This window comes from Macrotis lagotis, chromosome 2 (assembly GCF_037893015.1).
Source record: "Macrotis lagotis isolate mMagLag1 chromosome 2, bilby.v1.9.chrom.fasta, whole genome shotgun sequence".
Taxonomy (NCBI): Eukaryota; Metazoa; Chordata; class Mammalia; order Peramelemorphia; family Peramelidae; genus Macrotis; species Macrotis lagotis.
Genome location: NC_133659.1, coordinates 330,146,035 through 330,160,844, shown reverse-complemented (window position 1 = coordinate 330,160,844; position 14,810 = coordinate 330,146,035). Strand labels below are relative to the sequence as shown.

Below are 14,810 nucleotides of genomic sequence, written 5' to 3'. Positions count from 1 at the left end.
CCCCCGGGGTTCCTGCGCACCTGGAACACGCCGCAGCCGTCCTGAGGCGGCGCTGGCAGAGTCCGAGACGAGCGGGCATGACCGGGCTCGGGCAGGTTGTCAGAGGGTCCCCGTTCCATGGCATCTGGCCGCAGACTGGCATCTCTGCCCCAAGGGCCCCGCCGTCTTTGGCAGATGCCTCCCAGACCTGACCTTCCCCACTCTGTGCTGGACCATTCTAGTCTCTTCCCACTCGGACAAGCCTAGATCAAGCTTCTTCCCAGTCCTGAGGTTCTGGGTTCTAGCTTCTTCTAGAGCTGATGTTCTCAGATCTCTTCCACCTGTGTTCTAAGGGCTTCCCAACTCTGACTTTGGGTGTGTTACAGTTTCTCTTCCATCAGACATTCTTTGACTTCTCCTATGTGTAACATTCTCTCATTTTAAGTCTTCCAATTGTGGGAGTTTACATTGTAAGTTCTTTCCATTTCTGATGTTCTGTGTTCTGCGGTTCCTTCTCAATCTGACATTCATTGATTTCCTCAGCTTGAAACATTCTCTAATTTTAAGTCTCTTCCAGTTCTGACAGTCTGTTTGATAAGGTTCTTCCCAGTGCTGATGTTCTGTGTTCTAAGGTCTTCCCAACTCTAACTTTTGGTTTACATTTGCTTAGATAGGACGTTCTTTGCTCCTGTGTGTAACATTCTATAACTTGAAGTCTCTTCCAGTCCTGAAAGTCTTAGTGTTGTAAGGTTATCCCCAGTTCTGATATTCTGTGTTCTAAGGTTCCTCCTAGATCGGATCTTTTCAGCTTTCTTCCACCTGTAACATTCCATGTTCTAAGGGCTTCCCAACTCTGACTTTCAGTGTTTTGTAATTTCTCCTACTTCGAATGTTCTTTGATTTCTTCTATAATCTTAATTCTCTTCCAGTCCTGACAGTCTGTGTTGAAAGTTCATTACAGTTCTGATGTTCTGTGTTCTAAGGTTCCTCCGAGATGAGATATTCCTTGATCTCTTCAGCTTATAACATTTTCTAATCTTAAACTCTGACAGTCTGTGTTATAACACGCTTCCCAGTTCTGTCTGATATTGTGTTCTAAAGTTACTCCTAGACCCGGTGTTCTTGGATCTCTTCAACTTGTAATGTTCTATTATCTACATCTTTCCCAGTTCTGACAGTCTGTAAGGTTCTTCCCAATTCTGATGTTCTGTGTTCGAAGGTTCCTTCTAGATCTCTTCAGCTTGTAACATTCTCTAATCTTAAATCTCCCAATTCTGATAGTTGGTGTTGTGAGGTTCTTTCCAGTTCTAAGATTCCTCCTAAATCTAATATTCTTTGATCCCTTCTACCTGTAATATTGTATAATCTTGTCTTTTCCAATTCTGATGTTCTAAGGTCCTTGCTTTTCTCCCATTCTTTGTTCTCAGTCTCCTATTCTCACATTTTGTGTTTTCAATTAACTTTCTGACTCTCATATTCTAGAATTTTTGTGATATAGCTCATCCCCTTCATGTAACTCTTGCTTTTTTACTCTTTAAAATAATTATTTATTTAATATTTTTCCCTGGTTACATGTAAAAGTAATTTTTAATATCCATTCTAAAACACTGAGTTTCAAATTCTCCCCCCGCCCCGCCATATTGGGAAAGCAATCTTTTTGACTACATGGAGTGACTTAGCCATCTAGTGCCACGTCTTTTCCGAGTCCCCAACCTGGGCACCTTGTATGTTCCTCCCACATGTCTGTAGACTCGGAGGATGCAGCCACAAGACCCCCATTGGCAGCTGAAGTGGAGGAGGAGGTAGGGTCTGAGGAAGAAGAGCTGTGGGAGAAGATCGAAGGCATCCGCCACAAGCTGACACGGGCCCTCAACCCAGCCAAGCTCACGCCGTATCTGCGCCAGTGTCGGGTGATTGATGAGCAGGATGAAGAGGAGGTGTTGAACACTTATGGTTTCCATTGCAGGGTCAACCGAACTGGTGAGGAGCTACAAGTTCTCCGGGTGGACATTGTCATTCAGTGGAAACCTGGGAGTACAGCTACTTGGATTAGAAATGCCAGGTCCACTGTGCACTTTGGGGATTTCCTTTCTCTGGACCTCTGTTTCCCCATATTAAAATGAGGAATGTGGGTCACCGAGATGTAATAATAATAATAATAATGATAATAAGTAGGATTTAACATTTGCAAAATCCTTTCCATATATTAACTCATTCACTCCTTATAACCACCCTAAGAAGTAGCTGCAACAATTGTCTGTATATTACAGATGAGGAAAACTAAGGCAGGCAGATTAAATAGCCTTCTCAACTGAATTCAGGTCTTCCTGACTCTAGGCCCAGGGCTATCTAGCTAATATATAAGATCTCTGACCTCTGTTATAAAATGAAATTAAAAGATAATAAAATTTAGAACAATTTTCACCATGCCAAAAGACCTTAAATTATGGTCTCTTCTAGTTATGAATTTCTGTAAGATTTTGTAATGCTGTGAGGGTCACTGGTGGGCTTAAGTGTGAATATTTGTGACATAATACCTAACTCTGTTACTTACTGTGTGACCTTAGGCATGTCCATTTCTCTCTCTTGGCCTCAGTTTTCCCATCTGTAAAATAAAGGGGTTGGGAACATGGATCTCTTAAGATCTCTTATTTCTTGAAGTCTTAGTGCTTCATCCCTTCTTAGCTACAGCCTTTTATTTTATTCATCCCCATTTTAGGACGATTGATGGATATCCTGAGATGTCGAGGCAGGAGAGGCTATGAGGCTTTTCTGGAGTCCCTGGAATTCTACTATCCAGAACACTTCACCTTACTGACGGGGAGGGAGCCTGCTCAGCGCTGTTCCATGATCCTGGGTAAGTAGGCCTTCTTTTTTCCTTTTCTGCAGGAGAGAATCCTTGGTAACAACTGCTTTGAGTTTCAGAGAAGAGGTATAAGGGAACTCAGTTGAGGCCAGGAGGACCTTTGTATCTAGGGATTCTCTAGCCTGTTTCTTCTTTTGTATCATGTAGATGATAACAAGGCTTGGTGACATGGAAAGAACATTGGATTTGGGCCCTAGGTTTGAATCTAGACTGCTGTTTATAAATTGTGTCCTTGAGGCCACCTTCCAAAATTCCTCCAGGCTGCAGTTTCCTCAGCTGTGAGATAGGCATGATAATACTTGTATTATTTGCCTCACTGGGTGATATGGAGGAAAGCCCTTTGCAGAACTTGTAAATGATCATTATTGCTTTTTGGAAGAGTATTCCAAACCTGAGGTCAGCAACAGGAAGAATGTAAGATAGAAAGGAGAAAGGACTTCCAGAGTTGAAGCCGTGTGTGTGTTTGTGTGTGTGTGTGTGTGTGTGTTGTAGACTCAACACTGGAATAGGGGAGTACTTAATCTTTCCATCTTTTGAGCAATATTATATTAATATATGTAAGTGTTATTTTTATCTATATCATTCATTTCCAAGTATGCCTCCTTTTTGCCTCTCTGGAGAGTCTCCATTATAGCAAAGAATGACAGAAGGGGAAGAAAAAAATATTTTCTCATCAAAAGTAACCCATATATCTGACAGTGAATATAATCCTTCATACCCATAGTCCCCCTTCGAAGAAGGGAATATGGTTCATTTTTCCCTGAAAAGATTTAAAAACAGATTTGGTAAGTGTTCAGATGCTATCTTGTTAGATAGAGAAGACTGACTCAGATGATAAGAAGTAGAGATAGGGACTGGATCTGTGATTTCATTGACCACAAGGAACTCTGGGATGAGGAAATACTTTGTACCAATGCAGGTCAGCACTTGCTCTGCAACTCAGTTTTAGAGAGCATGGAGAGGTTAAATGACTAAGGTCACATAGCCACTGTATGTCAGAGATGGGACTTGAACCTAGAATGTCCTAACTCTGAGGTCAGTTGTCTGTTTTCTGCAGAAGACTCCAAATAATCCTATCTATCTACAACTACATTGCTAGACAGATAGAGCAACTAGGTGAAGAAAGTGCATGGAGCGTCAGACTTGGAGTCAGAAAGACTCATTTTCTGGAGTTCAAATCTGGCCTCATTCACTTCTTAGCTGTGTGACTGGGCAAGTCACTTTACACTGTTTGCCTCGGTTTCTTCATCTGTAGAGTGAACTGGGGAAGAACATGGCAACACTTAGTAGTTGTGTGACCTTGGACAAATCACTTAACTGTGTCTGCCTCAGTTTCTTCCTTTGTAGAGTGATCTGGAGAAGGAAATGTTAAACCTCTCCAGGATCTTTGCCAAGAAAACCCCAGATGGGGTCACGGAACATTGGACATGACTGAAACAACTGAACAAGACAGATAGGTAGAGACTTCCAGCTTCAGAAATACTGATCTTGATAGGCTTTTATTTCTCATTTAATGGAAGTGATTTGTCCAACTGTATAAATGGCCACGTCAGGTTTGGGACCTGGGTAGAACTTTGAGTGGGAGCTGAGCAAGGTTTGGGAAGCTCACTTGTCACTTGCTCCCCTTGTAGATGAGGAGGGTCCCGAAGGCCTGACCCAATTCCTCATGACCGAGGTGAGGCGGCTTCGAGAGCAGCGCAAGGCCCAGCTCCAGAAGGAACAACAGTTGCAGGCCCAGACCCGGGCTCTGGAGGAGGAGCGGACTGTGTTGGAACGCAAGCTAGCGGAGCAGCAGCAGGCCCAGGAAAGGTGTCAGCGACTACGGGAAGATTGGGAGTCGGGCAGCCTGGAGCTGCTGAGGCTCAAGGAGGAGAACTACATGATAGCCATGCGCCTGGCTCAGTTGAGCGAAGAAAAGAACACGGCCGTCTTACGCAGCCGAGACCTGCAGCTAGTGGTATGGACCGGGGGTCCCTGGGAGTCAGCAGAGCTTAGGGGTGATCCTGTGCATGCTAAGGACCCCCCTTCAAATTTCCTTCTGCGACATTCAGCCTACTTTGGTAGAGTGAGCATTAGCTTTGGTATTAAATGATCTGACTATGAAGTCCAACTGCCATTTATAAGCTGAGTGACCTTGGGCTTGACCCTGTACTGTTCTGGGCTTCAGTTTGTTCATCTAAAAATGGGAAGAATTTTACTGGCAGCAGCTCTTTCCCCAGATTATTGTATGGATCAAATGTGACAATGTTTATAAAACTTTTTTTTTAAATTGAATAAACTTTAATATAGATAGATTATATATATATACACACACACACACACACACACACACACATATATATATATATATATATATATATGTATGTATGTATGTATTAGATGGTTAGATAGACCTATCATTACCACATCAATGATTATAGTCTATGGGCAATAGAAACATTGAAGTGGTTCAGCGCATAGTGATGGGCCTGGGGTCATGAAGTCCTTAATGCCTCAGATCTCTGTGACCCTGGTTAATCCTTGGATGCTTCAGTCTCTCTGTGTGTAAAATGGGAATAATAGCAGCTCCCTTCTAGTACTGTTAAAAGGATCAAAGCAGGTCATCTGTAAAGCGCTTTGCAAACCTTAAAGTTCTATATTATTATTAATGGCGGTTGACACGCTTCTACTGATTTAAGGTTTGCATGGGGCTTTACAGAAATTATCTCATTTGAGCTTCAGAGCAGCCCAGTTGAAGGAGGCTGGCACATCAGGGAAAATCATTAGGATGGCATAAATTCACATGATGTTGTAGGGTTAGTGACCAGTGCTGGCTTGGAACCCGGAACACCTGAGTTCCAGTTCCCCCTCTTGATATGACCTTGGACAAGTCACTTAACCCACCAGTTTCCTCATCTGTAAAATGCAGATAGCACTGGGACCAGTGTCTAGGGTGGTTGTGAAGCTCAAATGAAGTGGCAGTAAGGTGATTCACTGAATATAGCACTGGCCCTGGAGTCAGGAGGACCTGAGTTCAAATCTGCCCTCAGACGCTTAATGTGTCTAACTGTGTGACCTTAAGCAAGTCACTTAACCCCATTAACCTTGCCAAAAAAAGGTCAAATGAGATCATATATGTAAAGTACTTTGAAAACCTACTGAAATGTGTATTATAATTGTATATATATATATATAATTATAATTTTTAAATTATTTTTGATTCAGAACCATGATTTAATTGGCTTAGGGAACTTAAAGGGTAACCTTGGGCATTGATAGGTTGTGACTTGCTCTCTGTTAGCATCTCTGTCATTATAAATCAAAAAGAATGTAAAAATCTAGATCTCAATCTAGATGGGACCTCAGATGCCACTGAGTCTCACTCTTTCCCCTCATTCTACTGGTGAGGTGACTGAGGCCCAGAGAGGTAGTTAGTGTCAGAGGAAGGATTTGAACCCAGATCTTTCTGACTCCAAGGCAGCCCTCTGTTTATGTTATGTTATTCTGCCTCTCCATTACTATTATACATATTATAATAATTATTATTATTTCCACCATTATTATTGTGTCCCTATAGCTGATTCCTTTGGCCAGAGCAATATACAAGTCAGGGCAGAATCTTGGGACTCGTCTCACCATGGATCACTTTTCTTTTCTTTGTTTTTTTTTTAAACTAACCTTTATTGAGGCTTAGGTGGGCATCTGCTTCTGTGTGTGCTGAACACATGTGTTCTGAGACAAGCCTGCCTCATGTATTCCAGTGGTGTACAGAGCTGGAAAGAAGGGACCACCATGCACCAGAGATCCATTACACAGATCAGTTGATGAGACAGTAGTCCTTTATATGTTTAGCTTTGCACTCAGGAGGGTGCCACCCCTCTTCCTGGGGGGCTTGCCTGCGATTCACAAGAGTTGCTCCAGAGGAAAGACAACAGTCTCTTGAATTTTCGACTTAAAAGCTCACACGTATGGAATAACAATAATAGAAGATGCCATACTATGAAAAACGATGTAATGATTACACTCTCATCCCAGGAAACCTAGAAGTCATGCAGGGCCCTGGGATGAGGTGACTCTAAATACCACAGAATTCCTTAAAAGGGGGAACTCCCAAGCTCCCAGGATTCCACAGCAGATTCTGAGCTGAAGTCAGAGTCTGAAGGGAGATTTGGTTGCTCTATGTATGTACCTAAAACACAAAGTGGAATGCCCAGGGGAGTTGGGGAAGAAACACATTTCACTATCCACAGCATATCTCTAAAGTAGCAGAAATCTTCCTGCCCTCCTTTCCCTGTCCTCTAATCTTTGCCTTTTTTTTATATTTTTATCACAAAGTCTTGACATGAGTCATGTGGCAGATGGGGCAAGAGATTGTAGTTGGCTTAGATCAAACCTCTCTTCTGGAGGTGGAGTCGGGTGTGCTTTCTTTGACTTGGTGCCATCAGTCGCAGACACAGGGCTTCCAGGGCCTGCCTGCTGTGTAGTTTGGACCCAAGGTTGGGCTGTGTTGGTTGGGCCTCCCCTAGGAGCTTGCTGTCTGCTGACTGTGAGTGGCTCTAGGCAGCTAGCATGAAGTTTGGTTTGTGTGTCTGTGCTGTCGATTGTACAAGAGAATAGGTTAGTTGGGATCATCCCAAGTAAAGTAGAGGCAATTCTTCAACAGCTTCTTCATAGATTCTGGGACCTTGGAGCTGGAGAGAGTCAGAATCAAAAAATGAATCAAAAACTAGTGATTAAGCATGATTCCATTGTTGTGGGCACTGGAGATGCAGGGACAAAGGAAATTAGTGTCTGCCCTGCCTTCTTTGAGAACTCTGCTCTTAACCCCACCCCAGCTCCTCTTCTTCCCCCCAACCTTGGGTCTTGCTCTGAGAATCTATGATTCTGTGATCTCTGCTTATCAGCGTGTGGCTACCATGGGGTGTATTGGGGTTGGACTTTAGGTTAGGAGGGAGGCTGCCTGGAGTGTGTGAGTGTGTACTATGTGTGAGTTGTGTGTGATGTGTGTAACATGTGAGAGTGTGTATTTATGTATGTGTGAATGGACATCAGATACAAACAGGCTGTCTTTCCTATTTCCTGAGCTGGAAGTAAGAATACTTTCTTTTTTAGTTTTCCTTTTTAGTTTTTTTTTGCAAGGCAATGGGCTTAAATGCCTTGCCCCAGGATCATACAGTTAGGTAATTATTAAGTATTTGAGACTGGATTTGAACTCAGGTCCTCCTGATTCCAGGGCTGGTGCTCTATCCTCTGCGCCACTGATCTGCTCTGCTGGAAGTAAAAGTGAAGGTTTCTTTCTGGACCTCATATGGGGAGGGAGCTGGCTCTTGGTCCCATGGTCTTTGAGTTGTCTGGAATCTGGAGAAGGGTACTAGTCTGGGAACCGGGAGACCTGAAATTTAGGGTTGCCTTTGTCTCTAGCTCTCTTTTTCATCTTGGGCGAGTCCTTCCTCCTCAACTGTAAAAATATTAATAATAACTAACATTTCTATAGCACCTTAAAGCTTATAGAGAACTTTAGAATTGGGATTGCATTTGATTTGCTCCTTAGAGCTCTCCAAGAAGGTCGGCACTATTATCTTCCTTTTCTAAAGAAGGAAAGAAGGGGATCAAATGACTTGCCTGGGATCATATAGTAAGTCACAGGATCATAGAACTGTAAATTTGGAGCTGGAAGGAACATTCTAGACCATCTAGTCCCAATTCCCTCATTTTGTGGATTAAGAGACTGAGGGGCAGTTAGGTGGACAGAACATGAACCCTGGAGTCAGGAGGACCTGAGTTCAAGTCAGGCCTCAGAAACGTAATAATTAACTAGCTGACCTTGGGCAAGTCACTTAACCTCACTGCCTTGCAAAACCAAAAAAAAAAAAAGAAAAAAGAAAGAAACTGAAGTAGAGACAAGTTACGTGACTTACTCAGGATGGCATAGCTAGTGGGTCTCTGAGGCATGATTCAAACTCTGCTCTTCTAAACATAATATCCAACCCTAAGGGTCCTTTGGGGTCTGAAAGAATGAGCTGACTGTTTGATATTTTGTGTGTGTGTGTGTGTGTGTGTGTGTGTGTGTGTGTGTGTGTTTGTACACACTGGCATGTCCTCCTTGGAGAGGTTCAGGACCTGCTCCATGGGGCGTGTTCTTTTCCAAGGTGATTTCTCCACCCCGGGCAGCCTCAGGGCACCACACTCTGGCACAAACCAAAGGGATGCTGGGTAAGGACAGGCATGTGGGTGGGAGGGCAACACCATGCCATGAGTTCATGGAGACCTTTGGCCAACAATGGCTGCATTCTTCTGTCTGCCCCTTTTGGTGACCTGACATTTTTCTACAACTTCTTGGTTATGCTCCTTTGGTTCGCACCATTCATAGAAGGTTCAGCCAATTCTGGCGAGGGGATGGAATTCTGGGAAGTCTTTTCAACATGCAGTTTTCTGACTTTCAAGGTCATGCTGGAACTCTACCTAACCATTAACTGAGGTTTTGATATCTAGGCTTTGCTGGGAATTCCTCCAGTCACTGATAAAGTTCAATTGAGTTTCCATTTGACAAGGTTTTATTGACTGTGAGAGTGGAATCAGGGAGCAGAGATGGTCACAATTGGAAGGAACCTTAGAATATAGAATGTTAGAACATAGATTCGCACAATGAAAGGAACTTAGCCTGCAGAAGATATATGACCTGGGAGGAAGCCTATAAAGTTGAAAGATTTCAGAGCTGGGAGAGGTCTTAGAACATAGATAGAATGGCCAAGCTTGGGGGTGGGGTTTAAAAATCATTGATTGTACCCCTTCCTTTTACAACTGGAAGGCTGAATGGTTATAAATATAGATCTTATTTCAAATTGCTCTCTGTCAGGGGGGGGGGGGAGGGAAGGAAGGGAGGGAGAAAAATGGTAAACTTTTCAAAAGAAAAAAAGATTGGTTAAAAACTACCATAGTATTTAATTGGGAAAAACAAATGGAATATTTATATAATTAAAAAATAAAAAAAATACATAAAAACAAAACAAAACAAAAAAAGGAAGAATGAGACCCAGATGAGGAAGTGATGCTCATGATTACACAGGGGATTAACATTAGAAGGAACAAATTAATTCATAAAAATAGAATTTACTCTGAAACAATATGTTGATATATTATATACCAATATATTAACATATAATATTGATTTATTAATATACTAACACATTAGTAAAACATATATATTAATATATTTTGTATGTCATATTAATTTACCAACATATTTACAGTCTATGATATTACATTTTATCGTACTTTTATTTTATAAATTATATTAATGTAATTTCATTAATGTTATAGATACTTTATTGCTGACATATTTATAGAATTTTATTAGTATATTAATACAATGGGATGCATTGATATAATTTTACTTTGAAATTTCACTCTACTGTCTCTGATTTGTCTGAGGGATAAAAAAGTGCACAGCATTAAGAATATTTCCTTTGAGGTTTTCTTAAATTCTGATCCTTCTAGTGTTCATGGATGTGTCGTGGCTCACACAGATCATAACAGCTAAAATAAATAGTGGGTGTTCACGGAGAGGGCACTTTTAGATTTGCTGAGCTCTTCACAGATATGACCTCATCTAATCTACACAACAACCCTGGGAGGGAGATGTTTTTATGATGAACCATTTACAGATGAGAAAAGTGAGGCGGACAGTAAAGCAGTGACTTGGCCAGGCCCACTTGACTTGTTACATGTCTGAGTTGGGCTCTTGAGCCCTCTTGACTCTACTTGGGCCTTTTTGACTCCTCTTAGGTCTCTTGATTCCACATCTGACACTTAAGGGCTCTTCAGGACCTCAAAGAATTGTCCCACTCTGGACTGTGACTATGTGATCTATTTTTGTCTGTTTTTTGCAAGGTGATGGGGTTAAGTGATTAGCCCAAGGTCACACAGTTAAGTAATTATTAAATGTCTGAGGTCATGTTTAAATTTAGGTCCTCCTGACTTCAGGGCCAGGGCTCTATCCATCGTACCACCTAGCTGCCCCGTGACCATACGATCATAGAACTGTTCAATGGCTGTTCCTTTCGCTCCTTATGCTAGACAGAGGGGTTCACCCATGTGAAAGCCTCAGTTTCTGTAAATGAGAATAACAATCCCTGGATCACCTACTTCCCACAGTTCTTGGGAAGGAAAGTGTTTTGTAGATCTAAGGCTTATTGATTTAGCATTAGAAGGGTCCAAACCTTCCATTTTACACAGATTAGGAGACTAAAGCTTAGCTAAGTATAGTGATTAGCCCAAGGTCACCTAGTAAATATATTTGAAGTGAGACTTAAATCCAAGTTTTCCTGAACTCTGAGATCATTCATACAGTGATATTCACAATGATTTAATTTTGAAATTGGCCACTGGAGAAATGTGTTATAATTAATTGTGTTCACTTGGCATATATTTTGTTTTTTTTTATTAACTATGAATGTGTGGTTTCCTTATATAGTATGTAAACTCCTTGAAGGCAGGATCAGTTTCTCATCTATGTCTTTGGGTCCATAGTTTCTGACACATAAGAAATGTTTATTGATTAATGGATTAGTTCTGGAAAGGACTTGCTGATTGGCTGCTAACCAGGAGTAGCTAACCAGCTCCCAAGCTCCTTTTCCTGGCTACCGTTTCCCTTTGTGTCTTGTCTCCTCTATTAGAATGTAATCTATTTGGTGGTAGGAATCATTTCCTTTCATCTTAGATTCTCTTGTGTCTGGCATAGAGTAGTTGCTGACAATGTTTATTGATGGATTGATTGTTATTAAAAGGTAAAGGGATAGGGGCAGCTAGGTGGCGCAGTGGACAGAGCAGTGGCCCTGGAGTCAGGAGAACCTGAGTTCAAATGCGACCTCAGACACTTAATAATGGCCTAGCTGTGTGGCCTTGGGCAAGCCACTTAACCCCATTGCCTTGCAAAAGAACAAAAAACCAAACAAAACCAAAAAAAAGGTAAAGGGGATGGGTAGGAATCACACCTGTTGGTGCTTCATGACTGAGGGCCCAAGCTGACTATCTCTCCCTCCCTGTTCTCCTCCCAGGTAGACCAGCTTCGGTGCAAGGTGAGCCGGCTGGAGGAAGAATGCACTATGCTCCGGAGAGCTAGGAGTCCAGCCCCCTCTGCCCTGGACATAGAAGAGAAGGATCCTGAGGCACCTGACCTCATCTCTGAGCTGCAGGCTGAGAACCAGAGACTGACCACTTCCCTTCGAGAGCTTCAGGAAGGCCTAAAGCAGGTCTAGAGTCTGGAGGGTTGGGTGGGCCAAGTCCTCCTTCCAAGCCTCCTTTTCTGACCTGAAATTTCATGATAGTGGAGAGTTGAGTTCAGGGACAGGGACCACATTCTGGTCTGTTTTCTCCTTTCCTCCCTTCTCCTCTCCTCGTCTTCCCAAAAGGAAGGGAAAGGGCATTGGACACTGAATAGACTCTTGGGCTTGGAATCCATTTATCTGTGCGACATTGGTATCTTACCTTGCCTTTAGGTCTCAGTTTCCTTACCTGTAAATGAGGATAATTATAATATTTATCATCTTTCCCCCCCAGCAACTGTAAGGAAAACTTTGAAATTCAACAGTGAAGGCAGATGGATGTTTCCCAATCTTAGACATGGGACTGCCGCACTCATTAGAGAGTATCTTTAGTTCTGTGGCTCATAGAGTTACTAGGAATGGCTTAATTCTTTTTATGGAAGAGGAGACTGAGGCCCTTAGGATCCTAGGAGAGCAGATTTAGAGCTGGAAGGGACCTCAGAGGTCCTTCAGTCCAACTCCCTTATTTTATAGGTAAGAAAACTGAGGCACAAGGAAATGAAGGGATTTGGAATCATAACAGAGCTGGAGAGAACCTTAGAAATCACCTGGTCCAATCCTCTTTTTTTCTTTTAGATGAGGAAACTGAAACCCAGTTTCCTTCCCTCCTTCCCTCCCTTCCTCTTTTCCTTCCTTTCCTTTGTCTTTTCTTCCTTCCTTCCCTCCTTCCTTCCTTGTCCTTTCTATAGAGAGCAAGGTGCCATAGTGAATAGAGCACTGGCCTTGGAGTCAGGAGAATGGGAGTTTGAATCCAGCTTCAGACACTTGACTCTTACTAGCTTTGTGACCCTGGGCAAGTCATTTCACCCTGATTGCCTCTAGGGCCATCTCCAGTCTTCCTGATTCCTATCTGGCCACTGGACCCAGGTGTCTCTGGAGAAGAAAGTGAGGCTGGTGACTTAGCACAGCATCCCCTCCTTCCAATCCATTTCATGTGCTTATCATGACATCACCTCCTTGATGTCATGGTCTTTTTGAGAATGAAGGATCAGCATCATCATCATTTCTTGTTCTTCCTTCCTTCCTTCCTTCCTTCCTTCCTTCCTTCCTTCCTTCCTTCCTTCCTTCCTTCCTTCCTTCCCTCCTTCCCTCCTTCCCTCCTTCCCTCCTTCCTTCCTTCCTTCCTTCCTTCCTTCCTTCCTTCCTTCCTTCCTTCCTTCCTTCCTTCCTTCCTTCCTTCCTTCCTTCCTTCCTGTCTTCCTTTCTCTTTTTCCATCCTACTTTATTTTATTATCACTTGCAAATTACTTCCCTTCCCCACGCATTGAGAAGGCAAGCACTACAATGCCTGTTCCACATATGAAGTCATGCAAAACAAATTTCCACTTTTCGCCATGTGTTCTCTCCAGGACGTTTACTCTGCTTGCTTTACTTTTTCAATTAACAAGCATTTATTTCTCTCCCTCCCACTTCTGTCCCAATTAAAACAAAACAAAACAAAACAGAAAACCCTTGTAACAAATAAGTAAAACAAATTCCTATATTGGCAGTATCCAAAATATGTGTCTTATTCTGCTTCCTGAGTCCAAACTGGATTATAGGCCACAGAGTTCATCCTTGGTCCTCCACATTCATGGTTGGTCATTGCATACATTGGAGATTTTAAGGCTTTCAAGGCTGTGGATCTGTTCAGTGTGGTTCTCGTATAGAAGTTGATCTCTTGGTTCTGCTCACTTCCCTCTCGATTGGTCTGTCCCAGTTTTCCCAGGTGGTTCTGTTCCTTCTACTTTGAGTGGCTTGGCATTGCTTAGGGATGGTGGTGGGGTAGACAATTCCTGACCCCCATGCCTTGTGGGCCCTTTTCCTGCTGTGCAATGGGAGTTCACGTTGTGTCTGTGCTTTGTGGTTCCCCAGGATCCTGGCTCAGAGCAGATCCTCTTGGACATCTTAGAACATGACTGGAAGGAAGCTCAGGATGATCGCCAGGAGCTCTGTCAGAAGCTCCATGATGTCCAGGGAGAGCTCCAGTTTGCGGAACAGCTTCGGGACAAGGTAACCTTCCACCTACCCCCCTTCCCAACCTTGCATCTACCTGCCAGTGATCAGAGAGCTCTCAGTAGGATGGATAGGGGAGGTAGGATGCCTCCAAGGCTGCTCAGCATCAGTAGACCCAGATGCAATCTGGGGCTGCACCATGTCCTAAGAGGCTGTAACAGCTTTGAATCTGAGGGTGGGGAATCAGAGTTCAAATTCCAGCTTTTATACTTACAGCTTTGTGACCCTGAAAAAATGACTTCCCTTCTCTGATCCACCCCCAATTTCCTCATCTGTGAAGTGGGAGCAACAGTGGCTATATTTCCTACCACATGAAGTTGTGTCCAGAAGAAGGCTTTGCAAACTTTAAAAAAATGCCCGTAGAAATGGGAGCTATGATAGAATGGAGAGAGCCCAGGCTCTGGAGTCCAAGGCCTTGTGTTCAGATCTCACCTGTTTGTCATTTGTGACCTTTCTGATCTTAGACAAGTCACTGGGCCTCAGTTTCCTCAAATGAAAATGAAGTGGTTGGACTTAACTGCCTTTCAGGGTCTTTTTTTTTTTTTTGGTTTTTGCAAGGCAGTGGGGTTAAGTGACTTGTCCAAGGTCACACAGCTAGGTCATTATTACATGTCTGAGACTGGATTTGAACTCAGGTCCTCCTGACTTCAGGGGCTGGTGCTCTATCC

General features: G+C 42.9%; 1 protein-coding gene across 2 annotated transcripts in view; it reads left to right on the top strand.

Annotated features, from left to right (window-relative positions):
- CARD10 (caspase recruitment domain family member 10) overlaps window positions 1-14,810 on the top strand; it is a 51,914-nt gene that overhangs the window by 489 nt on the left and 36,615 nt on the right. The window contains exons 2-6 of one of the 2 annotated variants that reach the window (XM_074226873.1): window positions 1,729-1,959; window positions 2,699-2,836; window positions 4,477-4,802; window positions 11,881-12,075; window positions 14,002-14,139. In XM_074226873.1, the coding sequence (XP_074082974.1) occupies window positions 1,729-1,959; window positions 2,699-2,836; window positions 4,477-4,802; window positions 11,881-12,075; window positions 14,002-14,139 (1,028 nt within the window). Of the gene's footprint in view, window positions 1-33; window positions 1,960-2,698; window positions 2,837-4,476; window positions 4,803-11,880; window positions 12,076-14,001; window positions 14,140-14,810 lie in introns of those variants that run through there. The other variant, XM_074226872.1, reaches the window with a different exon arrangement.